This window comes from Scatophagus argus, chromosome 17 (genome assembly GCF_020382885.2).
Source record: "Scatophagus argus isolate fScaArg1 chromosome 17, fScaArg1.pri, whole genome shotgun sequence".
NCBI lineage: Eukaryota > Metazoa > Chordata > Actinopteri > Scatophagidae > Scatophagus > Scatophagus argus.
This window is the reverse complement of record NC_058509.1, coordinates 1,248,429-1,264,154: the sequence shown is the minus strand read 5'-3', so window position 1 is coordinate 1,264,154 and position 15,726 is coordinate 1,248,429. Positions and strand designations below refer to the sequence as shown.

At 41.7% G+C, this 15,726-nt stretch overlaps 1 protein-coding gene across 5 annotated transcripts in view; it reads left to right on the top strand.

Annotated features, from left to right (window-relative positions):
• LOC124075141 (collagen alpha-1(XIV) chain) overlaps window positions 1–15,726 on the top strand; it is a 110,194-nt gene that overhangs the window by 73,067 nt on the left and 21,401 nt on the right. For all 5 annotated transcript variants that reach the window (XM_046418558.1, XM_046418563.1, XM_046418560.1 and 2 more), the window contains 10 exons: window positions 631–774; window positions 1,017–1,181; window positions 1,392–1,430; window positions 1,882–2,020; window positions 2,203–2,345; window positions 2,560–2,669; window positions 5,245–5,403; window positions 6,819–6,896; window positions 7,677–7,763; window positions 8,312–8,365. In XM_046418558.1, coding sequence (XP_046274514.1) covers window positions 631–774; window positions 1,017–1,181; window positions 1,392–1,430; window positions 1,882–2,020; window positions 2,203–2,345; window positions 2,560–2,669; window positions 5,245–5,403; window positions 6,819–6,896; window positions 7,677–7,763; window positions 8,312–8,365 — 1,118 coding nt within the window. The remainder of the gene's footprint in view (window positions 1–630; window positions 775–1,016; window positions 1,182–1,391; window positions 1,431–1,881; window positions 2,021–2,202; window positions 2,346–2,559; window positions 2,670–5,244; window positions 5,404–6,818; window positions 6,897–7,676; window positions 7,764–8,311; window positions 8,366–15,726) is intronic.

Sequence of the window (15,726 nt, the reverse complement as noted above, 5' to 3'; positions counted from 1 at the left end):
GAGCAGGGACACGTGTAGTCATTAATCTGAGTTTACAAAGCAGTGGCGCAGCCAGTTTCTCCTGCAGGGACGAGACTGTGGAGCTCAGATTCTGTAACAGCATCACTGCTGGGGACGATTTCTCCCACTGCTAATGTCACGCTGTAAGACACTAATCCTCCTCTCCTATCAGGAAGCAGCAGTCTGGGGAGTTTCAGAGCACTCAATCACCTCGTTCTGCACTCTGCAATTAGGAATCCGTTTCTTGGAGGATTTCATTATTGGATCTATTTATTGAAATGTTGCGGCTCTGTGGTCCTCCCTGCATCAAACCTCACATCCTGTAGAAAACCATCAGACTACAGTCTGGCATTTTAAAATGAACTGATTTTATTTTTTTATCAGCAACACATTTGTCAGTGTTTTCTGTCAGCTGTGTAATGTATGGTGTGTATAAATAAAATAAAACAGAATATGAAAAAGCCCTTCATGAGTTCCCAGTGCCAAAAGGGTTAAAATAATGAAGAAATCATTTCAAAATGATAATGTGATCACAACATTTAGCAAAATGCGTACTTCACAGTGAAAGGCCTCAGTCTCAGATGGTGATTGGATTACGGTTTTGTTTGACGAGTTCATCTGACCAATCAGGTCGAGCCATCCAGCACGTGAAGGAGAACATCTTCACAGTGGAGGGAGGAGTCAGGAGGGGCATCCCCAACGTCCTCGTGGTCCTCACTGATGGCCGCTCTCAGGATGATGTCAACAAGGTTTCTAAGGAGATGCAGATGGAAGGTCAGAGCTGAGTTCTTTATGCTTTTATTTTTGTTTTTAAAAGAATGAAATTATTATAAATCCTAGTCGCTAAGTTAATATTTCTGCATGTCATACGCAGTACTTTTTAATGCTAGAATTCAAGAAGAAAGCGCAATTTTTGACTTCATGTTTGGTGAAGACGGCTGGGAGTCCACATTCTTCCTGTGGTTTTCTCCATGTTGATGACAAATGTTTTTGTTCTTCTGTGTCTTCCTGTAAAGGCTACATTGTTTTTGCTATCGGCTTCGCTGACGCCGACTATGGCGAGCTGGTGAGTATCGCCAGCAAACCCAGCGACAGACACGTCTTCTTCGTGGACGATCTGGACGCCTTCAAGAAGATTGAAGAGAAGCTGGTGACGTTTGTGTGTGAGGCCGCCACAGCCAGTGAGTAACTGAAGCCTATCAGACAGTTTGAGGGCTCACTTTGTACCTGATGCTGTTGAGGACAAGTCAGTCACTTCCAGTCCAAAGTTGTGTAACGTGACGTTACTTGACGACATCGTTGAAAACGGTTGAGTCCGTATTTCACTTTACTGTATTTCACGGTGGTCTGAAGGGATTTTAATCAAACACACCTTTTTGTTTCTTCCCCAGCTTGTCCATCTGTGCCGATGAGTGGCAGCACAACACCAGGTAAAAGATGTGGCTTAGAGCAGCACAGAGTCAACTCGAAGAGAAACCCCTGTGTATAAACCCAATGTGAACATGCACATGTGTGCACAGTATATGAGCAGAGCAGTAAATATAAGTACGCTGACTGCCCTGAGGATGTGTCAGACCTCCAGAAGTATCCCACCTGCTGCTCTCTTTGCCTATTATTAGACCCTTCAGACAAATGGAATTGACAGAAACAGCTATGAGCTTCAGTGGTGGCTTCTCACTTTATGTTTGAATGCACTGAGCAGAGTTTTTTGATACCAGCACTAGTACCAGCGATGCCTTTGATACTGCCTAAAATTGATCAGTACATGAGTACTGTAAAAGATTCTTCACTGAGAAAAAAGCCAACAGCTTGCACTAAATCATCAGCTGATGATCAGATTTTATGACATTAACAAGTTAGATTTCTTTCATCTGTCATAAGGTTTCCGTATGATGGAACTGTTTGGGCTGGTGGAGAATCGGTACAGCAGCATCTCTGGTGTTTCCATGGTACCCGGCACCTTCAATACCTTCCCCTGTTTCCACCTGCACAGTGACGCTTTACTGGCACAGCCAACCAGGTACGCGGACATTATCACACGTCTGACTGCAGTAAGACAAATACATCACACCGTTTCCCGAAGATTAGAGGGCAGCACGTGACTTCTAGAAATACAAACAAGCTCTGATGTCCGACCAGAGCCCAGAATGCACACGGGAAGAGTTGACAATATTTATCGATGTGTGATGCTCCGGCTTACAGGTACATCCACCCTGAAGGGCTGCCCTCAGACTACACCATCACTCTGCTGTTCAGACTGCTGGCCAACACTCCTGAGGAGCCCTTCGCCCTGTGGGAGATCCTCAACAAGAACAACGAGCCGCTGGTGGGAGTCATCCTGGACAGTGAGTCGACAAATCAATACCAACACGCTTGTGTCTCTTTGTTGTTTTTGCCGTTGTCATGACGAGAAAGTAAAATCTGTGCGTTACAGATTTCCATCCAAGGATTCTGTAATGTGAAAGCTGTGTTGGACAAAAGTGTTGACCTCTCAGTATCAAGAGTAATCTGCACGAGTGCTTTATTGGTTTTTTAGTTAGTTTGTGTGTCTCCCTGCAGATGGAGGAAAAACCCTGACCTTCTTCAACAATGACTACAAGGGCGAGTTCCAGACAGTCACCTTCGAAGGGCCTGAAATCAAAAAACTCTTCCATGGCAGCTTCCACAAGGTCAGAATCCCTCCAGTCCTGTTTGGTCTCTGACTGATCATCGGGCCATAAGATGTTTACCAAGACATAAATGATGCAAAACCTTTTATGAGGGTCAGGCTCTGACTGGCTCGCTCGTGTTTCTGTATTTTGTCGGCTCAGTGGCCCCTCCTTCCCTCCCCCAACACTCTTCCTTCCCTCTGAGCAGAGACAGTCGTCGGGGCCCTGACAGGCCGACTGTAGTCGAGTGGTGCCCTGAGCCTGAACCTGCTCACAGTCATGTTGTGTTAGCGTCAGTCAGTGCTGAGGGACTCACTCACTGATCTGCAGTCGCTTGTGTCTGCTCACTGTCAGCGGAGCTTATCCTGCTTACCTTTTCACCTTTTGTTCTGAAAGCTCTGTATGTGTGTGTGTGTGCATAGTGGATTTTGTAATCTTGCCTGCCTGAAGAATCTGTGCAGTTTGTCCAGGTTTATGTGATTATGGTCCAGAGGACATCACTAATTTGATAGTGATCTGTGCAGAAACGCCCAGTGTCATGTCTTAACTAACTTTAAAAGCTTGAATGGTCCCCTGTGGGTTCGGTTCTTCCTTTTCATACTAGATAAACTCTGAATGTCTCTGGCTGTCAAATTCCTTTAGTTCCTGAAAAGCTGACATTTTGGAAATGTGACAAAAGTGTAGGCACTTCCTTTAGCAAGGTTTCTAGAGTGATGGTGCAGTCACACTTCACACTCCCAACAGGATTTATTTTCCAGCTCTGCAGAGTTACTGCAGGTCGGAGAAACTTCTGCGATGCCCGCAAGCATATACAGTGTGTGTCTGCACACACACACACACACACACACACACACACACACACACAGAGGTGGGCATGCAGCAGATTGTTTCCTGGTGTAGAATAAAAAAAGTTTTCAGATATTTTTAATGTAGATCTGCAGCTGCATTAATGAACAAAGTGAAAGAGAAATTCTAAACTACATTTTTCAAAATTTCTGCGACATTATGATCACATTAATGAGCCCAAATACAACCTTCCAACAAGGTTAAAGTTCAATACTGCTTGATGCCATCAGTCATCTGCATGCTGCTGTCTGTAAAGCTGTGGAATTCAGTGAACTGCTGTCATCTGCAGGTGCTTCACCGTCAACCGAAGAACGTCGTCGTCAGATAACTGTATGTATTTTCTCTGATCTGACGACAAAGGTCACAGCAAAACAGAAACTTTTCACTTTCAGTGTGAAGAAAAAAAGGAAATGTAAAAAAGGAAAAATGTCATTTCTGACTGTGACAGCTGCAGTCACGTTTATGTGCACTTAGAAATCCAAATTACAGAGCGGATCTTTTGGATTTGTGGCCTGTTTCCCACAGAGCTGGATGCATGTGCTCTTTGCCAGGACAAATGTGGACCATTTTAACAAGTTAATTTGCTCTCTTGTGAGTTTTAATTGCAGAAAATAGAGATTTAAATAAAACAGAGACGAAAACGCACACAGACAACCCAAGATATTCCAGAAAAAGTAAGCAGTGACAGCTTTGCGTCTTTATTTTGATCCTTTTCTGTAAACACAGCAGCCCTCCAGGATGCAAAGAAGAGAAAACCTTTTTATTTTACTTCAATCAAAGGTATCCAAACAAAAGTATGAAGGTTAATCAGAGAGAGCAGCACAGCACAGGAGGGTTAATGGTGTCGAGGAGCGCTGACAGGCAGCGTTTTTCCTGACTGTTGGGAGGTCATTTTAGTTTCTCCTGATTGTTGTCCCACTTCCTGATCTGCTGCATAATTGTGCTCAGTTGTAAAAGCATTAATTTTGAAATTTGTTTCTGTGTTTCGTTTCTTTCACATGCAGGTGCAACGTTTTGCATTTCTCTTGTTTTTTCATTCAGTTGAGATGAAAACATTTTCTGGACATGTGCCTTAAAACAACATTTTAATAAATTTCTTTGGTCATCATCGTCGTTTAGTTTCCCCAGTTGTAGGACCAGATACACAAGATAAACATGGTACATTTTCACATCCAGTTGACTTTAAAACATAATGTAACCGTTGGAAATGAGCTTAGCTTTGGGTCTTGTGTTCACCCTGTAGTTTGCCTTTACTGTTCACATTCGTCCTTGTGCATGACCCATTAGTGTGAGCAGATGTGAACCACGACCCCACAGTCCATCACCAGATCCTCCACATTTGACTGTAACAGTAACATGAGCACGCTCAGTGGGAGAAGAACCACAGCCACTGGACCACATGTGAAAGTCGAACTGAGCAGGTCCAATCACGTGATAAAAATCTGACACAGTACAGGGGACTGCAGGCAGAGGGTGCTGTTCTGTCAGCCTGCAGAGTTGAAATCTATAGGTTGCAAATACAGGCCAGTAAAGTAAAATGCTGATCCTCCTCAGGGAGATCTGTCTGTAAGATGTGACAAACGGCACCCCAGACAGGCCAGAATTTCTTCATGCAGGTTGACGAGTAAACGCATCTTTAACATGTGGGCTGATTCTTCTTGAAACATGCTAAAACTGACATATCCTAACAGCTAAAATCAAGTTTTAAGAAGCGACCAAGTAAATGTGTTGGACATTTTGTCTCACGCAGCTCCACATTGCCATCAGCAAGACGAGTGCCAGAGTGGTGATCGACTGCAAGACGGTGGCCGAGAAAGCCATCAACGCAGCGGGAAACATCACCATAGACGGACTGGAAGTCCTGGGCAGGATGGTTCGCTCCAGAGGCAACAAGGACAACTCTGCTCCGGTGAGGCGCATACCACACACACACACACACACACACACAAGACTTCATATGTGGAAAAGTAAAAGCAACAAGTTACTACATGTTTGCATGAGAAAGTGATGGCTGCTGGGAAACGACCAAATGTGATTTCAGAGCTTAACTTTCACAAAGCTCAGCTAGAACAAAAAGACGGATTAACTTGATCACACTTATGTTCTCTGATGTCCACTTTGCAGCAGTCGTGGCTGCATGAATCATAACTTGCAGTATTTGATCTCTGAGGTTTCATCTATTTTATTCATCAAAGTGGAGCCATTTCCTTGAGCAGCTTTTTGAATGCAAACAAAATCCATTTCCATCCACTCTTCCCCAGAAAGAGCAGAGAGGCAGACTGTGTGTCTGATTGGTTTGCTCTCCCTTTGAAGAGGAAACCCTTGACATTGACTTTGCTCTGAAGCTGAGGAATTTCACTTATGTGTCAAATAATTTCCACTATTTTTAAACATTTTCACCAAAACTGAGCAGCCTCGTCGGCGGTTTGCACTCAAGACAACAAACTGCAGATCTGAGCCTCGATGCCCGCATTTAACAGACTGTTAACCCAGCTGCTAACCCTTTCTTTTAATTCACATTCTGTATGCGCATTAACAGGCAACCTGGTGGTGGAACAAGGTTATTGAATCAGAAACAGCACACAGGAAGAAAAAAAATTAGCTTCTCTTGAAGGACAAATGTTTTTCACACATCGTCCGACAGCAGCTGAATGTGTTCTTTTTCTTTTTCCATAATGCGAGATGAGGCTTATGATCTCCCACTGTGTTCTCAATCTCATGAATCACTGGGCCGCCCTGACTAATACTGACTAATTTTGTACCTCAGAATTCACCCCTAATTAGACAAACTGAAAACACAGACCTTTGCAAAAGGGTTCAAAGGAAACCTGTAAACCTCAGGGGATGTTTTTTTGGCATTAGAGGCGAGATGATGATTAAATGTCTTATTCGCACAGCACAAAAATACCTCGAGATATCTGGTGACTTGTAGCAGAGATCATCAGTGATTTTATGCCTGCCATGTGAAATAAGAATAAACCTCCATCACCTCATCACATTTTGATTTTATTCCCATCACTTTTCCCTCCTACGTGAGCATGAAATTTCCTTGTCTTTGTGGATCCCACACGGAACGTTAACTGATGATGTGACAGTAATTGTTTATTATCGTATAAGTAAAACACACTTCATTGTGTCATGTTCTCGAGCAGAACTGAAATAAGGGAACTTTCTGTTTACTGAAATGCAAATCAAATCTTCCCCTTCATTTCCAGGACCTTGGACATCCATGTCTTGCTGTTGAAAGTTCAGCTGTGTGCTGAAACACATTTTGGTTTGGTTTGTGCTATTAAAATTGGTTTTGTGCGTTTTCGTCCTCTGCAGTTCCAGCTCCAGATCTTTGATATCGTCTGCAGCACTTCGTGGGCCAACCGGGACAAGTGCTGCGAACTTCCTGGGCTGGTGAGGTCAAAGTTCATCTGTCTGTCAACTGTCTGTAAACCAAGGAAACGCTAACAGCTGAATAATTAATAATATTGATAATAATAATAATTTACTGTGTTCTGTGTGCACCAAGATGTACTGTCAGTAGATTTTAAAGCATTTTTACATTATTTTTATACCCTTTAAAAATGTTTTTGTAAACTCTGGCAATGCTCAAGATTCGAACTTTCTAAAGGAGCAGGACTGCCACAACAATTGCTTTCATTTTAATTAATCTCACTATTATTCTTACCATTGATGGATCATCAATAATTGTTTAGTCTATAAATTGAGTCATAGTTTCCCAAGTGACAGGCTGCTAATTTTCTTTGGATGAACTTTGGTCCAAAGGAGGCTGTGATCTTTAAAGAGCAAATATCAGATTTATAAAGTTTTCCTCTGTACTTTTATATGCCAGTGACGTGAAAGAAATCTTGAATTGCTTTCATATCGGTCTCAGAGAAGATGTTAAACGTCCTCGGTTTTAAGGATAAAAAAACTGAAAAAAGTCACATATGTATTTCCTGTTTCAACATCAAAAAAGGAAGCAGTGAAAACATGCTTCCACTGTGAGCTGTAAAGCTCGGCCCAACATTGAAGTGGAAAAGCTGTCACGTATTAGGGGGAGTAATGAGTCACACTCCTATCTGCTTTACTTCGAAGACTTATCATGACACGTCATTCACGTTCCTTCTTTTCTTGTCTACATTTTCATCTTCATGACATCATCATCATCATCATTATGCTGTGACCGTCCAGAGGAAGGAGACAGACTGCCCAGCCATGCCCAAAGCCTGCACCTGCACCCAGGACAGCAAAGGCCCCCCCGGCCCTGCTGGACCACCAGTGAGCACAACACACACATTTTTCAAACATCAAACACACACCCACTCACAACCACATGATGCTGAACATATATGAAGTCCACATCTTCGTCAGATGTAATGAAAACGATTCTGTTCCCCAAAGAGGCTTAACACCCGGCTGAAATGTGCTGTGACATTTTACATGAGGGAACAATCCAACTGAATGCGTCATGCAATGAGGCATTTTTGCAGCGTCAGGTTGACAGATGGACACATAAACTGTTGGTGTCCACATAAACTATATGACAAAAGTATCCAGACACACCTCTTTGTGGGCCTGTTTCTCAGGGGTTGAGCTCATACAAAATTACCTGCACGTCTCATGTCTCATGTACACTTTGAGTTCATTCAGTGCAGTTTTATTCTCAAACTCATCTTGTATCTCATCTTGTTTCTCTTCATTCTGCACACACACACACACACACACACACACACACACACACACACACAAACACTAAGTGTGAGAGACACTGTATGTGTTAACTGTGCACCTCTAATCAGCTCCTGCTGTTTGCTTGTTTTAAACAGGGAGGCCCGGGCATCAGAGGACCCAGAGGAGATCGTGGAGAGCCAGGCCCGGTGGTAAGTCGTGTTGGTTTTGAATCTGATACCAAGTCATGACTGGTGTCCTGTTTTGATGCTTGTTCTGAGAAAATGTGAGTGTGAAAAGTCACTCCTGTGCTGTACTGTCACTCTGGCTTTGGGATGCAGTGTGCTGACCCTCTGACAGGCAGCACTAATTTCTTGCCCTGAACACACACTCAGCAGCTTCGCCCAACCTTATAACTACATACACATTCTTTAAAACTTTTGTTTGTTCAGGTAAGCTCAGTTCTCAGAGTTCAGGTGCACAATGCTAATATTACAGTACTGAGACTGTAGACCAACAGTTCAGTTAATGAAAAAAAACTGTTACACTCACATGCACACAAAACAAAAATATTAAACACAAATGTAGACTCATCAGCCTAACATTTCAGGAAGATTTTCTTTATTAAATGAAGTGATTGTGGGCGTAACAGAGACTTTCAATGATTTATGTGTTTATGAAAGTATACAACACCACAGTGCAGAAGACAGACGTGGTTAAAGAAAACAGAATCTCATAAAACTGATCAAGAGACAGAAAACACAGCAACATTACAGGCGTAACAGAACAGAAAAAAATCAAGTGAAACACAACAAACAAAACATGATACTGCAGAAAAACATATTTCATAGCACATGTCAATAAACAATGCATCAATAAACATTTAAAAAATACAAAAAAGTCATGGAAAAACATGGAAAAAGAAAAAAAAAAGAATTTTGCACGCACCAGAAAATGTACATACTTTTTTTCCTCTCTAAAATCAACAGCTTACAATGTTTGGACTCTGAATGTTTTAGTTTTTTACAGTCTTCATTCCTCTGAGGTCTGCTGTGGTGATAAGGCAGTTTTCAGAGTGTTTTCATTATAACAAACTGGGGGCAGAAATCAGTTGATTGTGGATGTGGATGACTCTGAGCAGCCATCATGTAAGGGATAACTTTTCACTGATAGTTATTGACCCTGGAACTCAGAGCTGCTGTCGCTTGGCTGCAGGACGACCTCTGGGTAAACAGGAACCAGTTCACACAGCAGTTTTTAGGCCCTCACCCTGGTGACGGTCATAGCCGAAGGTAGCAGGTTTACTGCTTTTCCATCAGTCCCATTCTCATGAATAGCTTAAGACTTGACCCACTTGGACTCAAATGTGAACTGATTGGATTTTAGTGGTCAAAGGACATTGTAACCTACAAACAATTCCCTCAGCTTGCTTTAGGAAATAATAATCTTGACTGTGGACACAGCCCTCTAAAAGGTTTTTGGTGACCTCACATTGTGTCATGGCATGTGAAATGAGGAGGAAAGAGCATCTGGCGGATATCCCAAAATCACATCGTTAGGTTCAGTGGGTCCTGGAGACAGATGTGGTGACCCCTAACAGGGATCTGTCAAAAGAAGAAGAGGAGCATCAACATCATGTGAAGGTTTCATAAGGTGTAGATAATATTTAGATTTTTTAATTTTCAGAGAAAATGACACAATATGAGTCAAATTACCTGTCTATAATAATAATAATAATAATAATAACTTTATTTATATAGCTCTTTTAAAAAAAACTGGTTTCCAAAGTGCTTAAGAAGACATTTAAAAACAAAACCACCAAATTGTATACAAACAGAAGGCAATAGACAATTGGTGATAATACCTGTAGACAGTTGAAGATTTAAGATTAAACAACAGCAAATGAAACAGAAAAATAATTGACACAAAATACAGGAATTATACAAATTTAAAACAGAAGTGAGTTGCCATAGTCTAACGTGGAGAAAATGGAGGTATGGGTCACCTTTTCGAGATCAGACTGTGGGAGTAGTGGTTTGAGTCTGGAGATCGAACGCGGTTGAAGAAATAAGTTGGTTCCAGTGTAAAAATAAGTAGGCTCTGATAAGTGGAAAATGCTGCTGATGGGTAGTTTAATAACACCAGAGAACAGACGTGGGCTCTGCTCTCCAGCCTACACTCTACGCTCACTATCGTCTGAATATCTACTGTGTTTGGGCCTCATGTGACTCCTGGAACAGCACGGCTCTAATGCCGTTTCCTGTCTTGAATCTGATAAAGCTTCTCTCAGGCCATGTTCTTTTAGATGCAGTCATCGGTGCTTTCAGAGTTTATTGAACAGTGCATTGAAGTTTCTGAAAGACGACAGTTGGACATGTTGCTGAAGTGCACTGCAGCCTGTTAGTTGAATAGCACTAGTTCAGTCTGAGTCACTTTTCTGTAACCAAAGTCCCAAATAATATCAGAGCGTTACTCAACTCAGCTGTCCAAACTCCAAACCACAGCCACAAATGAACATGGAAGAATTCTTGAGTTTGCATTAAGTGTTATTTATTTTGATACTGTTCGTCTCTAAGTCACCATGCACAATATGAAATGTAAACATTGAAAGCTGGAAGATGATTTTCATATGTATCTCACTAACAGGCTTAAATCACAAACATAAATACAAAACAACACTAAATGCATGGAGCTGGACTCCTAAAAGGTTACTCAGAGCATTACACCACATACATCGTGTCAATCATGTCAATAAGAAGTGTACGCCTGGTTGATAAATTAATGGAAGAGTATGTATACTGCAAAGCCAGTGGTTCCAGAGTTGGTAGCTTTTGTACATTAAACATCAGCCAGTGCAGGGACCGTATGGGGGCAATAACTTCCCCTGCAGAAGAAGGCAGACTGACAGCTGACAGGTGGATGCTGGGGTGGAGGTGGGGCCATGGGAATTCCATATGAATAGCAGCAGCATCAGGTGCCAGAAGTGCCGGCTGCAGGTCACCGATGTGATTAAAGGTGGTCGTTGGTTGTGTTGCAGGGACAAGAGTAGACCGCATGGCTGTAGCAGCAGATTCAAGCGGACTGCCTGAATTGGCTCACAGGTTTTGCTTCATTCGCGAGGATAATAAAAATGGCAGCTCAGTGAACTGAGAACGCATCTGTCTACATTGGGTGCCACATGCTAGGAAGCCACATCATACAACTGGGAGAAGGCCAAGCCCTGGCTTCATGGGAGATGAGACAGATTATTCCGAATAGGGAAAGAAAAGAAAAATTAATCTCAGATTGCCAAGAGTCAAAGATCAGTGTTTTGAACAACTGCTCTCACCTGCAAGCTGAGCCTTCAGCTTATTTCTTTCATGCTGCAGCTGGCTGTAGTCTTTGCTCAGGACGTTGTATCTGGTTTGTAGCTCATCGTTCTCTTCAGTGAGGTTGATGATTGTGGTTTGTGCCTGGTTCAGGCTGATGTTGAGCCGCTCTCGCTCCATCGCCAAATGTTCTTTATCTAACGTGGCCAAAATATCTGGCGAGAAGTGAAACAAAGCAAGCAGATTAACAATATAAAATTAACCAGACATGAGGATTTGGTTGGTAAGTTATGATAGAGGCATTTTTTCATGATATTAGTAGAAAATCTCTGAACATCCATATAGCTATCAATAAATGCTTAATAAAATGAAAAAGAAAAAAATTCTGTTGTCTGTGGCTGTCACAAACCCATCCAATCACTGCATTTGGCCCACATGACTGACACGTTGACCTTATCAATGTGCGCACGTTGCTGGGGAACCCAAACACCTCACAGGCTGGCAATAAGGATTTAATGGTCAGGAAAATACCAAACGGTCCAAGCACACAACACAGAGTCTGTTATGTTGTCATAGAATGATGAGGAAGAGCTCACAGCGCATGAAGATCCCACCCGATATCAGAAGATATGTCACCCCCAGAATGGTTGCTGTCGTGAAATGGCTTCTGTTCTGACTGAGGGGTCCTGCAGAGACAAAGTACATGAAAACAGTTTTCTAAGTTTTGGATTATTTCATCCTTCAGTCATCCGCTTATTAAGGGCTACTGTATGAGACACTAGCGTCCATTTCAGTCCAGAGCGCAAATCAGTCCTTAAACATGTGTTGAAGTTACCTGATATTATTGTAGAAAAGTTAAACAGAAGAAACCTTCATTGTTCAGAATTTAATCAAACATGCACGAACTTCTCAAGCTGTTGTTGTTGTTCTTACTTACTGACTTTATGGGACTCAAGATAAGCGTTTCTGTGTTTCAGAAGGTCTTCATTCTTGTAGTCCTCCCCCTGACTCTCCTCGTATTGTCCTCCCATCTTTTCGGCTCCGGTGCCGTGTCTCATATTCAACCTCAGATCTGGTGCCTGAATGTCTGTGGACATCTGGAAATAAAGTGATCCTGTTCTTCACTGTTTGTTTCCCTGTGAGTGTGGCAGCTTTTAAACAGTGACTGTCAAGGAAGTCACAGCAGCATAAACCAAAAAGAAAAAAAACATTTTTGCTGCCCCCATGTGGTCAAATAAATAGTTTATTGCAATTTTAAGTCAATCCAACAAGAAACAACCTTCCTATTTTAGTGCCACAGAGTGACTTCCTGCACGAACAGTTATTTTTTTGGATGATATGTAGATGACATGACATGTAATGACATTCACACGACTCATCTCTATCGACAAAGGGAGCATGAAACGCTTTTTCACATATCCAGTTGTTGGAATTATAACATCTGCTTTGAGTCCATTTTCCTTGTTTAGTGTGGTGTTCCGCATACTGGAACCAGGTTTTTTGAGAGTGTCCTCTCTCCCAGAATCTGTAGGACAAAAGGAAAGGTCGTCAGTTTAAATAAACCTAGAAGTACTAATTATTTTATGTCGATTCTTAGAGCACTGAAACTGTAATAAAATTATTGGTGTGGGAAGGTGGGCCTCACACATATGAAGAACTGAACTATTTTAATCAGTGATAACTTTCAGGTTATCTCATTTGATTCCATATCAACTGAATGTAGGAATTTTCTTTTGTGCTCTTTTTAATGTATACTTCTACTGGGTATACTTTTGATGTCATTATGAAATGAAAGCTTGTAAAATTTCTCACGTCAGTGTCAGTGGTGATCCATCCACCCATTCCCGCTTCGGTTCCTGTCCTGTTGATTTGTGTGCGTACTCAGCCTTTAGACCGATCCAGGAGACTTCAGACTCAGCCAGCTCTCTGACAAATTCCTGATCATTTGACAAGACAGAAGATAAATATTTTTTACATGGTGTATCTGTCACTGAGAGAAAAACTAGAGTGAGAAAACATGCTTTTCATAGAGTATCAAATGTGGAGATGATATCCAATCTTTAAACTTTAACTTTAAAACAGTATGGAGGCCAGTGATGATGTGACTGTGAATGTTTTTATATCTTTAACTTGGTTGGTAAGTTATATCTTTTTATATCTTTAACTTGAGACTCTCAAACTTTCTGTCAACCGCATCGTGTCATGAACCAGACAAAGATCTGAGCTGGATCTGATATATGAAATATCTGTAATTTCTGCGCAGTCCTTTGACTCACGAATGAATACTGATTGTTCTCCTTCCCAATGATGACAACAGCCAGATGTTTATGGGTGTTGGTAGGTTTTTTTGTCCCGTGTAAAAGGACTTGTAAAAATAGTTCTGCTATCAGTCATTTTGGAGTATTTGGCAAATAAAATGACAGCAGCAACCAAGCTATAAAACATGAATTAATGGCATGAAGAAAGACACGGACCTGTTCGTCTCTGCTGTTGATGACCACCAGATCTGCTTCTCTGTTCTGACAGTCTGTCCTGCTCTCCTCGCACTTTGTGCTTTCTGTGACTTTATAGTAACAACTGCATCCAAATCTCTTCCAACCTTGAGGACAGCCCATCCCTTATTGTCAGACAAGTGTTTATCAAGTGTGATTATTCAGTGTTGTTTACTTTAGACTTCAGAATAAGAATAATTTAATTTGTATTTAAGTTTCACCTACCAGTCCATATGAAGCTCACTATTAATGCCTTGTCTGCCTTGATTCTTGAGTCAGAGCCACACTGACAAAACCACAGTTTTTGGTTTTAATGGGTGTTATGTGTTGTTGTTATATCCTGGTGAACTGCTGTTTCTCCTTTTGCTTACTGTGGGTCAATGAGCATTTGGTTGCAAGTTGTGGAATGCTTTGACCCCAGCGTACCAGCTTGCAGGACTAGTTGTATTTTCTGTTTTGCAGCTTTCTTTACCTGACTGTTTTCCCTGGAGCTTTTTTTCCCCTTTACTTCATCCTGTATCTGGCTGTAATTGTTGAGCGGGTTGTCATAATGTCTCTGCAGCTGGTCTTTTTCCAATGTGACCAAAATATCTGACGAGGGGCACAACAAAGATGCAAGAGACATATCTGCTCATCAGATGTTCCCGTTGAATTGAATTTCATTGTTTCAGACTTTAAAAGAAGAAAAGATAAGCCTGGAAAAAATATTCACTCAGCTCACAAGGATGAAATCTGTTGGCCAACTAAAGTGTGAAACAACACGATATAGTGACCAACAACTAACGATGGCAAAGCATAAAGTATGATGAAACTCCCTGCTTCTGGGGTTGGCTGTTCATCCTCAGCATCAACTGCATCAAAACATGCTGAGCTACAATGTAAGCCATGACGTTATCCCAGAGGGAGTGTCGGTATATGTGAAATTTATTAAGATTTCTAAACACTTTTGAGGCGATGTTTGCCCAATGGTGCAGAATCCCAGCAGGATACATTTAGACACACAACATCACTACAGAAATAAGCACTACAGAAGATAACCTTGATTCATATTTTATTAGCTCTGCTTAGTTTGACAGTGTAATTTGATTTTCGTGTCTGGTGCATCATGCTGGACGAATTCATTTGCATAAAGTAGCAGTCGAGTCATGATTATGCAAATTCGGATATGGCAACTCATCTGTTAGCTTGCCACGCTGTGTCTGTCTGTATGTGAACTGTGTAGAATTTTGCCTGTCACGTATAATTCTCTCATCTTTCACTTTCACACTAAACAGAGTGAAACGAGCAGGAATGTACACCGACCAGCCATGACTTTATGACCACTGACAGGTGAAGGGAATATCATTGTTCATCTCGTTACAGTGGCTACTGGCAGCAGGTGGGATATGTTAGGCAGCAGCTGACGATTTTGTCCTTGAAGCTGATGTGTTGGAAACAGAGAAAATATGGGCAAGTGTAAGAATTTGAAAGACTCTGACAGATGTGATTGCTGGATAAGAATGGCTCACCACACATCTGGCAATCACCCATACTGAATGGTGACTAATATCCCGTTAACTGATCAATTTTGAATTTTCTCCCAGTATGTAATTATGGTATAGTCACATAAAAGTAGACATTAACTCCCTTGTACGGTATTCACCATTTCAAACCTGCCAACTGTTTGGGTCCCAGTGTGATGCTCTTCATACCCAAAGATCTCCACTTGAATCTCCTCTGATCTCTGGGACTTTTCTGGTACATTGGACATTCAAGTTTAAATCAGCTGCGGGG